Source organism: Hyperolius riggenbachi, chromosome 9 (assembly GCF_040937935.1).
Source record: "Hyperolius riggenbachi isolate aHypRig1 chromosome 9, aHypRig1.pri, whole genome shotgun sequence".
Taxonomy (NCBI): Eukaryota; Metazoa; Chordata; class Amphibia; order Anura; family Hyperoliidae; genus Hyperolius; species Hyperolius riggenbachi.
Window position 1 is genome coordinate 87,102,707 of NC_090654.1, and position 20,755 is coordinate 87,123,461.

The following is a 20,755-nucleotide window of genomic DNA, read 5'->3' on the forward strand; positions in this document are numbered from 1 at the left end:
CGATTATTTTATGGGGAAACGCTGGCCACATTACGATTGTTTTATGGGGAAACGCTGGCCACACTATGATTATTTTATGGGGAAACGCTGCCACATTACGATTATTTTATGGGGAAACGCTTCCACATTACGATTATTTTATGGGGAAACGCTGGCTACATTGCGATTATTTTATGGTGAAACGCTGGCCACATTACGATTATTTTATGGTGAAACGCTGGCCACATTACGATTATTTTATGGTGAAACGCTGGCCACATTACGATTATTTTATGGTGAAACGTTGGCCACATTACGATTATTTTATGGTGAAACGCTGGCCACATTACGATTATTTTATGGGGAAACACTGCCACATCACGATTATACTATGGGGAAATGCTGGACACATTACGATTATTTTATGGTGAAACGCTGGACACATTACGATTATTTTATGGGGAAACGCTGGCCACATTATGATTATTTTATGGGGAAACGCTGGCCACATTACAATTATTTTACGGGGAAACGCTGGCCACATTATGATTATTTTATGGGGAAACGCTGGCCACACTATGATTATTTTATGGGGGAAACGCTGGACGCATTACGATTATTTTATGTGGATACGCTGGCCATATTATGATTATTTTATGGGGAAACGCTGGACACATTACGATTATTTTATGGGGAAACGCTGGACACATTACGATTATTTTATGGGGAAACGCTGGCCACATTATGATTATTTTATGGGGAAACGCTGGACACATTACAATTATTTTATGGGGAAACGCTGGCCACATTATGATTATTTTATGGGGAAACGCTGGCCACACTATGATTATTTTATGGGGGAAACTCTGGACGCATTACGATTATTTTATGTGGATACGCTGGCCATATTATGATTATTTTATGGGGAAACGCTGGCCACATCACGATTATTTTATGCGGAAATGCTGGCAACATTACGATTATTTTATGGGGAAACGCTGCCACAATACGATTATTTTATGGGGAAACGTTGGCCACATTATGATTATTTTATGGGGGAAACGCTGGACGCATTACGATTATTTTATGTAGATACGCTGGCCATATTATGATTATTTTATGGGGAAACGCTGGCCACATCACGATTATTTTATGCGGAAACGCTGGCCACATTACGATTATTTTATGCGGAAACGCTGGCCACATTACGAATATTTTATGGGGAAACGCTGGCTACATCACAATTTTTTTCTGATGAAACATTGCTGTATTGCGATTATTTTTTGTTTTCTAGTGAAACATTGCTGCATTACGATTATTTTCATGGGGGCATCGCGAGCGGGGGGGGCACAGGTTTTCTCGCCTGGAGTGAGGAAATGGCCAGAGGCACCCCTGCCTTACTCAATTAACTTTTTCAGCTAGGAGATCATTTTTCAGTTTCTTTTTAAAATAACTTTTTAAGCACTTTGCAATTGAAAAAGTACCAAAAAGCGGTTGGAAAAAGTAATATCAAAATTATTTTGAGTATTTTCTTACTCGATAATAGTTTAAAAGGCATTATATTGACAAGGTTAGAAAATATTACCTAGGAGACGAAAAAAACTTAATTGTATATGGTCCATGGACAATTTTGTAGTTGTACTTGCTGGATGTTGATTGCACTGTGTGTGAATTATTACTGTAACCTATATATCTCTGAATTCTGATAATAAAACTGTACAGAATGTGTTAGTTATAAAAGCAGCATTTTATTGGATGAAAATAAGTCTTGTGATCGAAGCAAGACACAGAAAACAGTGCTCAGTGATAGAAGGTGAATCATACAGACTTATTATATCAGAGTAACTGCTAAAAACAACCCCTTGACCCTCCCACCAATCCCCAATCCACCTATCATTGCAGATCGGCATTAAAGTGTAAGAAGTGCTGAAAAGACAGTATATAATAACATATAGCTGTTTAAACACATAATAAAAGAAAAAATCTTTAACAGGCCAGAAGGCAAAAATTACAAGTTAGTCTATTTAAAAGAGGTTTTCTTCACAATCGTGGATTAAACCACAAAAATCTGAAATGATGATATCTGACATAAAATTGCTCCAGTGGGGAAGGTGATGTACTGCACACAGCTGACTTCCTATCCAGTTATCCAGTGGGAGGAGACAACTACTGAAAACCTACCTACCCTAAAACTAAGAAAGGAAATGGCAAAAGTGTTATGTATGTTTGTATTCATTCAATCCAATTCAATTTAGTACTAAAAATACATTTAAAAATAGTTATAATCTGTTCATTCAGTTTCATTTAAAATGTTACAAATACATGTTTTGGGTTTTTGAAGCTCCGCCTACTGGTTTCGTAAAAATCTTTAACAATAAAAAAGTAAAATCTTTTGACTTAGTGGCTGATTATTGCTCACTATAGAGCTATCTTATATTTACTGCACAGCAGTAAAACAAGACCTGTCTTTATTTACAAAGCTTGCTGGTCAAACCAGCAGATGGCGCTCCAAATAAATGCCACATTTTTATTTGTAATAATTCATATTTTCCTGATAAAAAATATATCTAATCCTTTTTCTACTACAATGTTTGATTGATCTATTTATTTATAACATGAATAGATAAATGTGAATTTTCCCTCGCTCCATCTTTTTAAATGACTTCCTCTGAAAATCTCTTTTTGCCATTTTTGTTATTGTTGCTGTTACCAATTCATTAGAGACTTTCTGCTGTTTGCTGCAGATTTAGCACAATATACCATTTATATCTACCAATATAAGGAACATTTTATAATCCCAACCAAACATTGCTAGTGAATGTTGATGGACTGAAATGGACAAATCTGAGGGAATTCGCTTGCTTTTTGTAAACAGACCACAGAGAGTATGGAGAATAGTACTTTTAGCTCTTTTACATAAACAAACTTGTAGTTGGCTTTGCTGGCCTTCTTGAAATGCTTTTGATGAATCAGTGGACATTGGTGGTATATTGTCCTGATGTTAGGAATCAGCCTGCCTGATTGACAGGCTCTGCCACAATCTCAGCATGCAGGGTGGCTACTCCATGTATTCATCTATTTCCCTCTGGAGCGCTGTCCAAAGTACTTCCTGTAGGCAGCGTTGTAGCCGTGTCTCACAGCAAAGCGCTCACAAGGCCTGTAATCCTCACAGACCTCGCGCTGTCGCTCCTGGGGGCTCTTGTTGCGTTCACGGATTCTGAAAAGCAAAAAAAAGAAAGGAAATAAGATTATAACACCGATTAATGAAAGGAGTAAAGGTGACCATACATCACTCAATGTATGGCCAGATCAACCATTAGACAGATCCCTCTCTGATCGAATCTGATCCAAGAGGGTCTATTGCCTGCCCACACACTGCCCAGCAAATTCCTGTTGAGTTCAGCATGAAAGCTATTGGTAATTGTCCTGCTGTGCCACCCCCAGTATATAAGTGACTTGGCACATATTGACGTCACAACATGTGCCAGTGTCACGTGAAACAGGTGCTGAACACTGGCGGAGGTCAGGAACAGGGGCAGACCTACCATGAAGCCACCTAAATCACGTGATTCAGGCAGCAACATCTAGGGGGCATCTAGTTTGGGCTACTTGGCCTCTGCCTTCCCTATGCTCTCCTGCCTGCGTTTTTTTGGCACACACACTACCCACCTCATTCAGAATCCCAGAATTCCCATCCTCATTCGATCGGTGGCACCGGCCATGACCAATCAGGTGGGGGTGCTGGCACCAGAACGGCCAATCACAGCCGCCCGCTGCTTCTTTAACTAACTGGTGCCGATGGTCTGGCGGGTTGGACCAAAGCACCACCATTGGGCCAATCACTGCACTTTATCAATAGCAGTGACTTCTGAGCAAAAGAAGCAGAGGGCAGGTCTGATGCCAGCGCGCGCCCACCCAATTAGTCACGTGACAAAGCTTCCCCATGACTGACCCATGGTGATCACCTTCAGGGACCCGTCTTCTTTTACTGATAACTGACTACAACAATTTGCTTTCTAAAAGTCAGAGGTTTTTCATACCTTTCGTTCATTCTGGAGTTTCTCTGCTGGGTGCTCATGAAGGAGTTGGCTCTTCTTGAGTTTACAAATGGGTCTGTGGACATCAGTTTAAGAAAATGACATCTTAAATTATGCACATGACATTAGCAACTAAACTTTCACGCAAGATAATTTCTATCAATAAAAAAATCAGTAGTTTCTGGCTTCTGCAAACAAATTCCAGGTATAAACAGATTGATTAATTAAAGAGTATCTGAGGTGACATGGACATGATTTTTCAGCCTGAAACAGTTAAGCTTTCAGGTATGCAAGTGACAGTTTCTCTCTAGTTGGGACCTTGTCGAACTATAGCCTAACCTTCACTGATATGGCATTACAGTCATACAACTCTTGCCTGACAGAGAATAGCTTTTGAGTGCAGGGGATAGATAAAAAAAATCAGTAGTTTAAATGTTTTAGCTTCTGGGACATTAAAAGACTTTATCAGTCATGTGAGACAATGCAACATAAAACCTACATTTTTTTTAGCTTTTAATCTCCCTAATGTTATGATTATTTCCAGATTTAGGGTCTAAAACCGTGCAATTTTTTCACATGCTTTTAGACCCTAAAAACAATAAGAAAAAACATACTACTACAGAGAGATCTGCAGTAACTCCTGCATATAACTCACTCAGGCTCGGGATTACCGCTCTGAGCTGCGGATTTCCATCCCGAGCCTGACTCGGGATTACTGGTAAGGAAGTTAAGAAGGAAATTTTGGGTTTCTAAAAAGTAATTTTTAAGAGTAGGATCGAGAAAAGTTTTTATCTCACCAGTTTATTTCCACCTAAAGTTTTCTTAAAAAACTCTATTTTGTTTACATGAATTTTACCAACCAACTAACAAGCAAGAAATAGACAGATATAACAGAGGTCAGATTTAAAAATGGGGCTCTAAGTGCAACCTGAAAAACATGACAAATAAAGATGTTTTCTCTAATCTTGGAGTAAAGAATAGTGACAATACTCCTTATGGTAGAGGCTATTTTTAAATAAATTAAAGTTTCTCCATTACCACTTAATTTAGCATCTGGTTACAGTGGGCAACCAACACATGTTCTGAAACTTGAGTCTTCTGAGAGAGTGCTAGAAAATACTGTATAATATTGTTATTTTTATCTCTTGGGTGCTTGGGAGCCCACTCTTGAACTTTATGGTTTCACACCCTCCTTCTGCCCCTTTTTGGGGTATTTTCTATAGTATAAAATAAACATTTAGGAAAGGGAGGGGTACTAATGGCCATACAGGAGCACTCAAAAATGGAAGAAACCATTATGTGACTGAAATCTAGCATCCACCAGCCACTGAAATACCCTTTAAAGTGAACCTGAGGTGAGATTGATATGGAGGCTGCCATATGTATTTCATTTTAAACCATACCAGTAGCTTGATCTTTGCCTCTAATATTTTTTTTACTATAGACCCTGAACAAGCATGCAGCAGATCAGATGTTTCGGACATTATTGTCAGAACTGACAAGATTAGCTGCATGCTTGTTTCTGGTTTAATTCAGACACTACTTCGGCCACATAGACCAGCAGGGCTGCCAGACAACTGGTATTGTTTACAAGGAAATACATATGGCAGCCTCCATATCACTCTCACCTCGGGTTCACTTTAAGAAAGTCCTGTTCTTCATAAGTTACCAGAAGTCTTAGTCAACAGATATTTTTCATTCCATCTCCCACCAAACACTAAAGCTGTCCAACATTTCCCATCTGGTTAGCAGACATTGGAACATTGCTCAGTTGACATGATTATTATATGACATTCTGTAAGTTGTTTAAGTGGTTTTTGGGTTATGTAAGGTTAAAGAGAACTCACCATATCGTTCGTAAGACTCGTGACTTTCATATGAGTCTGGATAAAAAACAAGAAAGATGGGTTTTGCGTTAACGGGTTTAATATTGACACATAGCAAACAAAATTACATATTTCACTGATTTGTCTACCTAATGCCTATTACTCAATGGACATCTCAGTACTGTCTCCAAGTGGTCGCTATTATCAATATATTTACTGTTGAAAAATGGCCTTAATTACAAGGATTTTATATCAGCTAAATCTTTATTCCTCAACAACTTCAACCCATCTTAAAAGATCAGCTCAACATCTGGATCTGTTCTTTCTTTCTTCTTTCATAACATTCAGTGTGTTTATATAGTAGTTAGAGAACAAATCGAGCCAAATATTTTTTGTTAGTTTTGAATAAACTGTGGAAGGAATATTGTGAAGGTTCTCATTGATCCAGATCATATATTCAAAAGAAGATAGAAAAGGTTTAAAGTGTACCCGAGATGAAATGTGACGTGATGAGATAGACGTGTATATACAGTGACAAACACAATTGCTAACTTCCAGCTAGAGCAATCTCCTGCCTTTATCTGCTCAGCAGATGCCAGTCAGCCAATCAGGTGTACTGTCATACACCCTTTGCCTGCTGTACCAAATCTAGCAGGAATTGCATAAATTAGCATTCAGGAGGCTTCATTTGGATGCAATCGTAGATTGCATCGTTTTACAGGGACGCCCCGTGTAGGCACATCTCCCACACGGTCCCCTCCCTAACCTCTCACCTGTCAACCGCATCCTGGAAGCTGCAAAAATCGATCCATCAGAATCGATCCATCGATTACACGGTACAAAACGTACCGTGTATTCCTAGCATAAGGCCTCTTTTACACTATACGCTGAAAAACTGATGCATTTTAACTTTCCATAGCAGTGCATTGTGATAAGGCTTTCAGTTAAAATGCGCATAGTGTGAACTGAGCCATAGGAAAACATGGACATTACTTAGAAAAATCAGTTTTCCTTTCAGTTATAACAAAACAACTGATAAGTGTAAAAGGACCCTAACTGAAAAATGTTCCAGGACTGTTTCATGATAAGATGTTGCATTCTTTCCAACAGAGGACAAAGAGACCATTGTTATCCTGGAGTCAGATGTTTGCTTTTGTGAACTTTAGGATTTGCAATCGTGTTTTAAAACTTTGCTGTGTGCACTTTTTTGCCACAATCTTTATATTATCTATCTACTTATACTGTGTAATACATGTAATAGGTTTGTATATATTACATTCAAATATTTATCAGGGTTGAGTCTGATTTTCTCTCTGTCTATCCATCTATACCTCATCCATCCATCCATCCATCCATCCATCTTTCCTTTTTTCCTTTTTAAAAGAAAGGAAACTTATAAAGTAAGGCCTGGTACACACGTGATTGGCCAATCACTGACCAATTGTACCACCTCTATGTAGTGTGAAGGTTAACAGATAAACTGCTATGAGCACGCTGAGTAAGTAAGCTCTCACACTACATGGAGGGTGTAAAATGAGCCATTTTTGAGAACAGAAATATAGTTTAATTTAAAGTTAATAATAGAAAAAATATTTTTGTTGCAATGATCTGGATTGCTTACCTATCTAGAAGTCTAATAAACAAATAAAGCTTATGTATGTTTTGTTATGTACATTACGTAATTTTTCATTAAGCTATCATTTTACATCATTTCTCCTTTTAGTACCAGGATTCCTCACGTCTCTGGTTCCCAGGCTGAGTCTGGGAACATTCCAAGCCAAGTGTGTCATTACCATGCAATAACATAAGTGTACCGTACCATAAGCCAGGGTGACCACAGCAGCCAGCGCCAGGAGCAGGAGGACGCCCAGGGTCTTCATGTCGGTTTCTGCCTCGTTCCCACAGGAGAGAAGGGTTCAGCTGAGGAGGTCAAGAACAGATTTGGAATTAAACACGGCAGCCTCACTATTTAACCCAACATCTGGCCTGGGCGGTTCTGAAGGTTTTGGGAGATATGTTCTGGCTCTGCCCTGATAGGGCATGGAGGGACATTGGAGGTGTGGAGGAAGGTGGGTGGCTGTTCAGCACTCGGGGGAAGGTGAACATTCCACTGACTAAGCAATCAATGCTCGGATGTAACTTTATCAAAAAGAACATTCGCAAAAACGAAATAACTTGTTTTCAAGAGCAACATGTCAGTAATTTATAGCAGACATTCAGAAGTGGAAATGCAGTGGTGGTGCAAGGGTAGGTAGATAGCAGTAGGCAGTGGGAAGTGCCACCACTTTAGCATCAGCTCTTTCCTGTAATGTGCACAATCATGTCAAAATGCATTTTGTTCAACTGCATTTTCCAGGCTGGACTCTATTTTGAAAATAAAGCTATGGCAATGTCCAGTTAGTCACCAAAAGCAGTTGGTTCCAGTCGCATTGCCCTTTCTGCCTGTCATAACAATAGCAACAACAAATAACATTTTTAAAGCGGTTTTGTCCCATAGGACTCAAAGTGCATAAACATGGTTCAGACCAGTAATTGGTTGATTGGTAAATTGTGGTGCAGATGAAGAATTCAAGTCAGCAAATGCCAGGCTAAACGGGTGGCTTTTCAGTCTGGATTTGAATAACTCCAGGAATGGGGTTGTCTTTACTGGGTGTGGTAGGGAATTTCAAAGGGTAGGGGCAGCATGACGAAAAGCACTAACTCCAGAGGTTTTGAAATGCACTCTGGGGTTACCTAGTTTATTGATCCTGCTGATCTGAGATTGTGGGAGGTGTGGTGCAGTTATAGCAAATACTTGTATCCAGGGCCCAAATTGTGTAGGGATTTGAATATCAACAACCAATTGAATGTCAATACCCATAACTCTGGCCTTACCATTGGTACAGACAGTGGAGTATGTAGAGGTGTATCAGGGATAAGGACTAGGGATGAGCTAGCAAAATTTTCAAGTTTGGTCTCACAGCGATTCTGACCCAATCTCACTCACAACTATTTTATCCTACATGATTTTTCCCTTTTTTCAATAGCATGCTAAATGCAAGGACATCAGAAAGTTAATGGGAATCACATAAACCTTTATACTAGTGCAATGCGATTGCAATGCAATTTTACCTGATTGCAAAAGTCCTTTTTTCTGTGTTGCTTCCTAGTATCCAGTAAAAATTACAGAAAAAATCACATTGTAAAATCACAACAAGGTTGCAGCAAAATCGCATTGCATTGTACAATTTGCAGTGTAAGGGCCCCTCTACACTAGTTGCAATCCAATTCAAAAAATGTATACCAGCTGTTTTGCTGATAGAAACAGTGCTCATTTTCCATTAGCACGATTTGTTTTTGCCTGAATTGCATTTGCCAGCCTGCACAATTTTTGGTGTAATTGCACTTCGTTCCTGATGGCTTTGTGGTGCAGGAGCAGTGAATGGAAAATGCAGGTTTGCGCGATCGCAAATTCAGTGCAACTACACTTGTAATCATGCTTCCTAATGGAAAAGGGTGATAAAAAAGCCTTATGCGAGATTCTCGGCAGCCAGTTTCGCCATTAAAGGACTTCCGAGGCCAAATAACAAAAAAAAAGTTAATTACCTGCATCATCTTTTAAGGCACGGAGGACGCTGTCCACGCCCTCCGTGCCAAACCTCCCCGATCCAGGTTACTGTAGCGTGGATCGGGGGTTGGCCCTAGAGCTGCGCAGCCGCACTCGCGGCTATGCGGACTGCGCAGCCATATCAAGCGGCCATTTTAGGAGAGGCAGGAGAGCCCGACCCGGGCCGTGGGGTCGGGAGCCGGCCCGGGGGGCTAATGAGCGGAAGGACCCGGGGGATCGGCACGGAGGGCATGGACGGAGTCCTCTGTGCCTTAAAAGATGATGCAGGTAATTAACTTTTTTTGTCATTTGGCCTCGGAAGTCCTTTAACTATTTCAGCCCGCATTCATTCACCAATAACTTTATTACTACTTATCACAACAAAACGATCTATATCTTGTTTTTTTCCCACCAATTAGGCTTTCTTTGAGTTGTACATTTTGCTAAAAGTTATTTTATTCTAAATGCGTTTTAATGGGAGAAATAAGAAAAAAATGGAAACAATTCATTATTTCTCAGTTTTTGGCCATAATAGTTTTAAAATAAAATGTTCTATTGTGCATAAAACCCACACATTTTATTTGCCCATTTGTCCTGGTTATTGTAACGTTTAAAATATTTTCCTAGTACAATGTATGGCACCAAAATGTTATTTGGAAATATAGGTGTATTTTTTCAGTTTTGTGTCCATCACTAACTACAAGCCCATATAGGCAAAAGATAACAGTCATATACCCTCACAGCATACATAATTATTTTTTTTTAAACTGTCTTTTTTTTAACGTGTTTTTTTTTAACTACGGGGAGACTGGGGGGTTAATTAGGCTTTATTAAATGTGTAATGTGTTTTGTTTTGTTTTTTCCTACTCTAATTTTATTTTTTGGCCACTAGATGGCGCTAAGCTCTCCTGAAAGAGAAAGATATCAGGATTTTTTTTACACATTATGTGACGTTCCATTTTCATTGATCAACATGCCTTCTGTTTGGAGGCATGTTGATTCATTCACAGGGGATTGTTTGCCTCGGGGGGAACACTCGTTCCCCTTCCACAATTGATCACCTGTAATAGCGGCAGGGAACGAGCGTGCACCCAATGTTTGCAAGTGCGCAACCACCCCAACACCGATGGATGAATATATTCATCCAGATTGCTGCTAAGCGACTCCTGCTGGACAAATGTATTCATCCACTTAGGCTTAAGTGGTTAAACTACTGTAATGTTGTGTATAATATAACAGCCATTTTTGTTTAACTCTCATCTGTGGTAATTCCATTTTCTGTATGACTGTCTGTCAGTGTAAATTACATTTACATTCCACTTCCTTTAAAAACTACAGGCTACTAGGATCGAGGAAGCTGCTAATTTGATTTCCTGTATGTCAGTGTAAATTGCATTTGCATTCCGTTTCCTCTGGAAACTACAGCCATTTGTAAGGAGTCTGGAAGGTTCAAAGGGGAACAGGAAACCTTTGAAATTTGCATATCACAGCAAGCAAGGATTGTACAGAGGTGTCTGCGAACGGTGATGTCACAATCTGGGGAAATTAGATTATTACCTAATCTGAACATTTCCCGTTTTATTTTTGCAAACTGTCTTGTTGTGTGTCTTTCTATTTTTAATTTGTTTTTGTAAACCTTTTCTATATATTTCTTTCTGCACTGTTCCACTTTTTGGAATATTAAATATTTAATAAGCCTGACTTCTGATGTACTAGCAGAGCTCACCTTCCTAGAGAGAGTAATTTGTGTTACAAGTTCAGTGCCTGATTGTAATGCTGGGATTGTGCCTTGCTACCATGTGATTGCATTGGGTGTGTGGCATTGTCGTATTCTGGCCTAAAGCGCAAAGCTGACCCAAATACAAAAACGCTGGACTGAGTGTAGGTCACTCGACAGCAGAGTGGCAATAGTTGAAGTGTCTAGCAGGTGTTAGTGGTGGCAGAGTGAAGTGTTGTTGAGGGGTGACAGCCTTGTGTTAGATTGAATAAGGCTGCTTCCCCTCTCTATCTCGTCAAACCCCCAGTCGGGAACCATCTCTGCAGACTTGCCGTGGGGCTGGTTCCTGACAGCTACGTTAGGCGAGAACAAGGATTGTAAATAGAAGTAAAAATATAAGCATGCTCTTTTGATTCATTTTAGCCCTAATCCATTAGCAGCTTCAAATAAAATATTTGGTTTTAAAGCTGCTGTGCACTCTAAACCTCTGTCGGCAAATCTCATTTGGCAGCACTAGGCATGGTGCAGTTATAGTTACTTGTTCCAGATGTCTTCTTCTCTTCCTCCACCAGCAGCTCTGAACTTCCAACACGTCTTCAGGGTCCGGATCACACCTGACCACTTGATATGACATGTGATCGGGATCCAGGAGACTGTGTCTGCGTCATCCAGTGGTGGAAGAAGGGTTGTGGAAGAGATGAAAGAGACTCTTCCATCACCCCTCTTCAACCACCAGGTGGTGCTGTAACGCTGACATGGTCTCCTGGATAATGATCACGTCATATCATTTGATTGGAACCAAGAAGACATGTCGGGGTTACATCGCTGACGCTGCTGCAGTGGAGGAGAGAAAAAGCCAATCCAGCCATCTGGACAGGTGGCTATAAAAGCAACCCTGTCGCCAAATCTGCATACCCTTCTGAGCCTGCCAGAATGGGGAAGACACACTATCCCAGCAGCAGGAAAAATTTGGCCCTGCAGCCAAATAAATACCTGGTGGATATTAAATGCGGTTACATGAAATGTATCCTTTCTCATCAGAATTGCAACTGTACATATATCCCCGGCAAAAGCAGTGAATTTGGGTTCCCTATTGGGACAGTACTCCAGGGCAAAATGTAATACTTATGTCAGGGATCGATGTCCAGACGCAATAGGGCACAACAGGGTTACCTGGAAAATCTACTACAGGAAATTTCCATACAACAATCACAAATAGAAGTTAAACAATAGTAAATCTAACTGTTTTGCTTCTATTTTTCGAATTGAATTTGTCAGTTTTGCAAGATTCTCACTAGCCATTCGTAAGGTAGACAAAAATTGAGCAAAATTGCCAATGACAATTTCACTCATCCTTAATAAGCCCCTGGCATGCCAAATCTTAAAATGAGCTTAGGGACATGCTTACATACATTGGATTCTTGTCAGAGACAGATCTGAACGTCTACCTTGGTTGTGCTAGGCTTAATACCTTCAGTAATAGTTACTATGTGGCATGGAGTACAGTAGTCTATGGGGACAGCAGTATTACTCTAATAATCCCATTGTGGGGTATAGTACATTTCCCAGATTCTGCATTGCCATTGAAATTACTACTGTCCCTATCTTAAAGCGGTATAAAACCCTGACTTAATATTAAATAAAAACATGTTTACCTACTTTTTATATGCCATACGGATATCATATTTGCATTTGTGCATAAGTATTATTATTCATTTAGAAATTACAAGTTCCCAAAAGTACAGTTTTTTTGCTTGGAGAGCTGACTTTGTATTTTATTCATAACTGGTTTTATTCATTATGTATTGAAGGCAGAAATGCTTTGAGTTGCTGTCTGTGTCCAGGAGCTTTCTGCACAGTCAGAAAATGTGTCACATTCCGCACTTGATACAATTAAGTAGACACAAGATAATATTATCTAAAGTTCGGATGCGTCCAGATTTCTCTGCACTGAACTTTCAAGTCCTGTGTGTAAGCTTTTGAATGCTGTTTTAGTAAAAAAAATGCTGGTTGTATATATGCTGTAAATAATTTTTTAGAGCAAAAAAGAAATGCTGGGTTTCATTCCGCTTTAATGTGCAACTCTGTTGCTTTCCACTTATTCCCTATTACCGTGTTAATACCACATATTGCCTCATCCCTATTTCCATACACACCTGTACTATGATGTATGGTGGAGGCCATATGTTTATGTTTCCACTGCTATGCAGAGGAATGGAGACTCACGAGGGCCTGCTAGAGATCTGTTGTTGAAAACCAAAACTGCAAACAGATCAGTGAAAATGTAAACAGTTTTATATAAAATGTGTCTTCAGACACAGAAATGGGACAATACAGTACTGCAGGTCACAGTGATTAACACGCTCCCCTTGCAGCACTGTGTCCCCAGTTCTGCTCCCAGCCAGGGCACTATCTGCATGGAGTTTGAATGTTCTCCCTGTGTCTATGTGGGACTCCACCAGGCACTCCGGTTTCCTCCCACATCCCCAAAAACATACAGATAAGTTAATTGGCTTCTCCCTTAATTGGCCCTAGACTATGATACATACACTACACAATACATACATAGACATATGGCTATGGTAGGGATTAGATTGTGAGCCCCTCTCAGGGACAGTTAGTGACAAGACAATATACTCTGTACAGCGCTGTGGAAGATGTCAGCGCTATATAAATACTAAATAATAATACCAATATTACAAAAAGTTGTTTAAGTTTATAGAAAGCAGAAAATAGAGAGATCATTTGGGAGTGGGAGAGAAGAAAGAGACACTCCCACACAGATGATTTCTGAACTCTGCTGAGCTCATACAGCTGTGTGCTTTTGGGGCAACCAAACAGAATTTACAATATTCTTACTGGAAAAATGAAAATTCACTGCAGACTGAATCCTATAATTGCTCCCTGGATAGAAAATTTGGCTGTAAAAAAGGACAACTGAAGTGAGAATATGGAGGTTGCCATATTTTATTTCCTTTTAAACAATACCAGTTGCCTGGCAGCCCTGCTGATCTATTTGGCAGCAGTAGTGTCTGAATCACACCTAAAACAAGCATGCAGCTAATCCAGTCAGATCTGACAATAATGTCAGAAACGCCTGATCTGCTGCATGCTTGTTCCTGGTCTATGGCTGAAAGTATTAGAGGCAGAGGATCAGCAGGATAGCCAGGCAACTGGTATTGCTCAAAAGAAAAACGATATGGCAGACTCCATATCCCTCTTGTTGCAGTAGTATTTTAATGTAAAATATTAATTCTGTTTTATCCATTACTTATCTAGAAATACAAAGGCCAATTGATATGTATCTAGAAATAGTGATATTGATACTCACGGAAGCTGCTATCAGTCTGTAAAGCTCTTGTCAGGAGATGTGATGATATCTGGTCCAGGTTTTGCAGTATATTTATTGGGACGGTCCCTCCTCCAGCCTTCTTATTACCTTCCTACTCCTTATTAGCATCTCCCCCTCATCTCCACACATCCTTCCCTCCAGCAGGAAAACACAAACCGCAGTGTGAAACGTGAACAGCACATAGACCCTAATTGGCTGCAGAGGGCACAGGCGGCAGAAGTGAGGGGAAAACAGAGCGTAATTCTTCTCCTAACGGAACATTAACAAGTTCGAAACAAGTCACTGACCGCTAAACTTCTCTCTCCGGTGACTGCTGGCTATAAAACCACCCGTTCAAAATACAGCATGACTGGTGCCTGAAGTGCACCTGTCATTAACATAGTGATGGAGGTAATTCTGTACTTCCCTTTATTACAAGGTGGTTATTTACTGCCCCTGCCTCCTGAATTGCTGCAAAGTCCCCTATTTACAAAACATTTTGAGATTAATTGTACACACACACAAACACACACCCTTCTCCACAACGTTTTGTGACATTTACAATCTTTGTATATGTCCTATATCAGTGATCTACAAACTTGGTGCTCCATCTGTTAAGGAACTACAAGTCCCACAATGCATTTGCCTTTATGAATCACTGTGGCTGTCAGACTCCTGCAATGCATTGTGGGACTTGTAGTTCCTTAACAGCTGGAGAGCCAAGTTTGCAGATCACCTTTCTATATAACCCACATCTCAAAAACATACAGATAAGTTAATTGGCTTCCCCTAAATTTGCCCTAGACTACGATGTGTACACTACACACAATACAATACATAAATAGACATATGACTATAGAAGGGATTAGACTGTATACTCTGTACCAGTGCTGCGAAAGATGCTGGTGCTATATAAATACTGAGCCCCTCTGAGGGACAATTAAGTGATAAGACATTATACTGCGTACACCGCTGCGGAAAGTGTTGGCGCCATGTAAATAATAAATAATTAGTATTATGTGAGCGCAGTGGCGTAGCAATAGGGGTTGCAAAGGTAGCAACTGCATCGAGGCCCTTGGGTCAGAGGGGCCCCGAGGGGCCTTCCCTCAATCACATTCACAATGTTAGCTCTCTATTGGTCCTGTGTTGGTAATAATCACTTCTATAGATGCTTTAAAGGGAATGTCCAAGCAAAATAAAAAAAAAGAGTTTCACTTACCTGGGGCTTCTACCAGCCCCATGCAGCCATCCTGTGCCCTCGTAGTCACTCACTGCTGCTCCAGTCCCCCCGCTGGCAGCTTGCCGACCTCGGAGGTCGGCGGGACGCATTGCGTACATTTTTACGCATTCCCACCAGTGCAGGAACATCAACACATACATTTTTACGCGTTACTGGTTCAATGCGTAAAAATGTATGCATTAAACCAGTAACGCGTAAAAATGTATGTGTTGATGTTCCTGTACTAGCGGGAATGCGTAAAAATGTACGCAATACGTCCTGCCGACCTCTGAGGTCGGCAAGCTTCCAGCGGGGGACTGGAGCAGCAGTGAGTGACTACAAGGGCACAGGATGGCTGCATGGGGCTGGTAGAAGCCCCAGGTAAGTGAAACTCATTTTTTTATTTTGCTTGAACCTTCCCTTTAAATAGTAATAATCATTACCACACTGTTTCCTATCCCCTTCCTGCACCTGCACTTCCGCCCTGACTTATTCACAAATCAGGGAGAGCGTGTGTGAGCAGATTGTGTGTGCCGCAGCATCTGGTTTGGAGAGGAAAGTGCCTGAGGCTATTTTTTTTTAGATGCACAGCCACTTCCATGGCTTTCGTGATATGAAGATGCCTGTAGAATAAAGATCGACATTAATGTGTATTTTTAACTGCCCAATTAACAAAGTAGTAATCCACTTTAAGAGTAGCCTCCTATACTTATTCTAGTGTTGGGTCTCTATTTGTTTTCAATCATTTGACATGTCCTGCAGAAGACAATTAGTTCGATGTACTTTACCATAAGTACCATAAGTGGTAGCTGCAATAGAAGCTTGACCAGTGGGCAATGTAAGACTGGATAGTCCATCTCTTTTTTCATGTGTTTGAACTTAATGTTAAAATCATATTAGTTTAGTATTTACATTCATGCAGACACTGTTTCAAACACTGTTTTAGGTGTTGTAGGCTAATGATCAGTTACAAGTGTAAACTTCTTTCCTGAAAGTGACACTTAACTGAAAATAATCTGATGAGATAAACAATTGTATCTATCCTCCTACTCCTAAAACTGACTTCTAAACATCCCACAGTATTAGTTATGTTTAAAACTTTTAAAAAGTAGATTTATTGATTTGTCTCAGCTCAACTAAATAGCCTGCTCTGTGTCTCAGAGTACTAAAATATAAAATACATGAATTATTGACTTTTCTTGTACTCTATCCTCTGCTCTCAGAAGCCCAGTTCTCTGTCAGGAAGGTGTTTTATGGCTGTAATTCCTCAGTGAGAGACACTATAGTCTGACTGGGTCCCGAATAGAGAAAAACTGTCTGTTGCATAGCTGAATATTAACTCTTTCAGACAGAGAAAGAAGAAATGCAACACAGCATAGTTATTTGTGTGCTTGGCACTGTACATACCCATGTCTATCTCATCATGTCACATACCGCTTCCCTTTAAAGAAATTGATTGGATGTTCTCCTCTGTCAAGGCTTAAAAGGAACCTGAAGTGAGAGGGATATGGATTCTGCCATATGTAAACAAAGCAATACCAGTTGCCTGACATTGCTGCTGATCTCTGGTCGCAGACAGTGCTGTCTGAATCACTCACCTGAAACAAGCATGTGGCTAATACAGTCACTGTCAGACTTCAATCAGAGTGCCTGATTTGCATGCTTGTTCAGGGTTTATGGCTAAAAGTATTAGAGGCAGAGGATCAGCAGGATAGAAAAAGAAATAAACATGTCAACCACCATATCCCTCTTACATAAATATAAGATGTAGGCAAGAGACAAGACATAGAACATTTATATCTCACTTTTCTCCTAAGCCTGCCGCTGGGCCGCCTATGAGGCGGGTTTCTCAGGCGGCAGAAGCAAGCGCCGGCGGGGGGGGGGGGGGAGGAGACCGCCTGGCTGTGGGTGGAGGGGACCACTGAGCTGGTAGAGGTAGCAGCCAGGATGGGGGAGCTTCAGTGGGTGACATTGCAGGAAGTGACGCAGCGAGCGGTGGAACGAAGGGGAGCAAGTGAGTAATTGCTTCCCCGCTCACTGACGGAACTAAATTTAGAGATCATAGCTGGAGGGGGAGTGCGGACGGGGAACCCCAGGTTGGGGGGAAGGTCTGACCCCCCCCCCCCCCCCACCGCTGTGCCCACTGCTCCCCCTTCCTGGCTGCTACCCCCTCCAGGCTACCTATGGGGTGAGAGAGGAGGGGGGACATCCTCACAAGTTTGCCTCAGGCAGCAAACATTTTAGAGCCGGCCCTGCTTACAGCGCCTGAGCAGCAGCAGTGTTAGGGAGTCTTGCCCAAGGTCTCCTAACTAAATAGGTGCTTACTTACTGAAAAGGAGAAAACAACATTCGAACCTTGGCCTTTTGTGTCACAGGCAGAGCCCTTAGCCAGTACACTGTCCATCAATTTATCCCTGAGTGAAATGCACTGTTGTTATTTTTTCCTATGTTGCTGCCTTTTGCACTAGACATTATTGATCTAACAGTTCTGAGTCATTCTCTTAATGCGGACATTATTAGCATAGAAAGTTAACCTCCTTAGCGTTATGGACGAGCTGAGCTCGTCCAGTAATGCTGCTGTGCACCGCCCTGGTGGACCGATGTGATGATGATGGCTACACAGCTGAAACCAGTAGGAAGGACTAGAGAGTGGGCACTCATATGGTTGTATCTACCTAAACTAGCACACGGAGTGCTTCAAGGCGTTTATGTTTATGTCCTGTTGTTCAGGACCCACAATGTAAGTGATCGTTTTTACATTGTTTTAGAATTTGAATAAACTAGCTGGCTTGCATTTTACCTGGATATTAAAAGTGTCCTTTAACTGTATTTGGTTATGAGCATTAGAATCACATCCCTGTTGACTCACTATCATTCGTTGTTGTTAAAGAGGAACTGTTGCGAAAATCTTAATATTTAAAACACATACAAATAAAAAATGCATTTCTTCCAGAGCAAAATGAGCCATAAATTACTTTTCTCCTATGTTGCTGTCACTTACAGTAGGTCGAATAAATTTGACATTACCGACAGGTTTTGGGTTAGCCCATCTCTTCGGCCTAGTGCACACCAGAGCGGTTCTGCTGCGGTTTGCGATCCGCTTGCGGGTGCGGATCCGCTAGGGTAATGTATTTCAATGGGCTGGTGCACACCAGAGCGGGAGGCGTTTTGCAGAAACGCATACTCCCGGGCTGCTGCAGATTTTGGACTGCGGATGCGTTTCTGCCTCAATGTTAAGTATAGGAAAAACGCAAACCGCTCTGAAAAACTGCACTTCAGAGCGGTTTGCCAGGCGTTTTTTGTTACAGTAGCTGTTCAGTAACAGCTACTGTAACAATACATGGAATCTACTACACCAAAAACGCTTCCCAAAACCGCAAAATGCTAGCTGAAACGCTACAGAAAAAGAAGAAAAAGCGTTTCAAAATCTGCTAGCATTTTGCGGATCTGCTAGTGGTTTTTGGTGTGCACCAGGCCTTCATGGGGGATTCTCAGCATGGCCTTTATTCTTTATAAAAACAGTCCCTGAAAAAGATTTATACAGTGGTGCTGGCAAGCCTCCCTGCTCACCGTACACTTTTTTGGCAGTTGGACAGAGCAACTGCCATTCACTAAGTGCTTTTAAAAATAAAGAAAACCCTAATAACCCCCTATGAGAAGATGGGCTAGTCCAAAATCTGTCGGTAATGTCAGATTTCTACTACTTACTGTAAGTGACAGCAACATAGGAGAAAAGTAATTTATAGTTCATTTAACTCCAGAAGAAACTTACTTCTTATTTGTATATGTTTACATGTATTTTAAATTTTAAGATTGTTGTGACAGAGGTCCTTTAAGTGGGTTGTTGACCTTTTTCCCCAACTCACATGGTTATGGTCTTCACTGTTTTATGTGCACCGGGTGTCTACAGGGAAAAACCGACTGTGTTGATCATAACAAAGAGTGTACGTCTGTGGTTGCTAGCGCTGAGGATTTCTCTGCTATCAGATCCTACTACCTGTGGAATAGTGCAGAGACAACAAACAGAAAACTTGTTTTGGTAGAGCATTTTAGATGGTGACAATTTTTCTGCCACTGGGAGGCTGTAGGGAGAGGGCATGAGGAAAATCTTCCCAATAAAGACACTAACAGCAATAAAAGCAAGAAGAGGTTCTTCTTGAGCTCCTTGACTTTCAAAGTCGCAGAGAGCTCAGTCTTCTGAAGCTTATTATCTCAAGTGTCAGTCACTGTATTGTTTTTTCTTCTGCAGAGGTCAGTTCAAAAGTTCACTAGCCTGCTCTGTAAAATCATTTAGAATGCTGAGTAGTGCGTAAACGGCAAATATTAGAGAAAGATGCAATGTTATAAAAAAAAGCTGTATAACTGAAAATAAAAATATGAGAATATTTTCTTTGCTACTAATGTTCTAGTAATTGTCCGTACTACACAACCAATTCATTATATCATAATTTTTTTTCGCTTCAGTGTCTCTTTAAATCTGTGACATGAGCCCTTGGCCTGAATCCTTCTTTAGAGCTGATTTACCTGCTGAATTGTGTTTATGGTGGAATGAGAAGGGACATATTCACATAAATGTGGCCCAACATGGGTCTGTGTAAACCTGCGGAGTTTAGTTATGAGGTGATAAGGTATCTGATTGGCCGGCTACTTCAGGGCTCAGTAGTAGGGGAAAATAGTGTAGGCATGTGGTTGATTAGTCGGCACAGGTACCTGTGCCTTTTCTGCCAGGTGTTGCTGGGGTGCAACATTGTTGCAGGAACGAATCAGGGGCGAGTTAGGTGTATATAAGAAGCCCCTGTCCGCTGTTCATCTGCCTTCATTCCTGCGTGGCTGGGACAAGCTCCCCACCCACCCATCCCTTCTCTTCGTATGAGTCAATCGTCGTGGTCAAGCCTTTATTGGTAGAAGATACGAAAGAGTTCAAGTTTCATATGGGGTCCTAACGGAGTTGTCATATTGATTTGGGTCCGAACCGTAGTGGTGGATCTAATAACCTGATTTAAGTCTGTTTTTACTATGGTTAATAAGTTGAATAAAGTTATTGGTTTAATAAAGTTGGG

General features: G+C 40.9%; 1 protein-coding gene across 2 annotated transcripts; it reads right to left on the reverse strand.

The window, feature by feature from the left end:
* Positions 1-1,707: 1,707 nt before the first annotated feature.
* Positions 1,708-14,572, reverse strand: LOC137531654 (matrix Gla protein-like). 2 transcript variants are annotated; one of them, XM_068251596.1, is made up of 5 exons: positions 14,477-14,572; positions 7,662-7,762; positions 5,864-5,899; positions 4,020-4,092; positions 1,708-3,196 (listed from the first exon to the last, which is right to left on the reverse strand). In XM_068251596.1, the coding sequence occupies exons 2-5, from the start codon at positions 7,720-7,722 to the stop codon at positions 3,055-3,057; spliced, it is 312 nt and encodes a 103-aa protein (XP_068107697.1). In that variant the 5' UTR covers positions 7,723-7,762; positions 14,477-14,572; the 3' UTR covers positions 1,708-3,054. The 2 variants fall into 2 exon arrangements, with proteins under 2 accessions (XP_068107697.1, XP_068107696.1); XM_068251595.1 differs by lacking the exon at positions 14,477-14,572 and having other exon boundaries at positions 7,662-7,921.
* Between the last annotated feature and the right edge of the window lie 6,183 nt (positions 14,573-20,755).

What these genes read in the sequence shown, in the direction of transcription:
- LOC137531654 (XM_068251596.1), bottom strand. Translation starts at nt 7,722, where the DNA reads ATGAAGACCCTGGGCGTCCTCCTGCTCCTGGCGCTGGCTGCTGTGGTC. An exon ending in TGTGGTCACCCTGGCTTATG is followed by an intron (nt 5,900 to 7,661) that starts GTACGGTACACT and finishes TTTTTTATCCAG; the next exon opens with ACTCATATGAAAGTCACGAG. An exon ending in AACTCCAGAATGAACGAAAG is followed by an intron (nt 3,197 to 4,019) that starts GTATGAAAAACC and finishes TTTGCTTTTCAG; the next exon opens with AATCCGTGAACGCAACAAGA.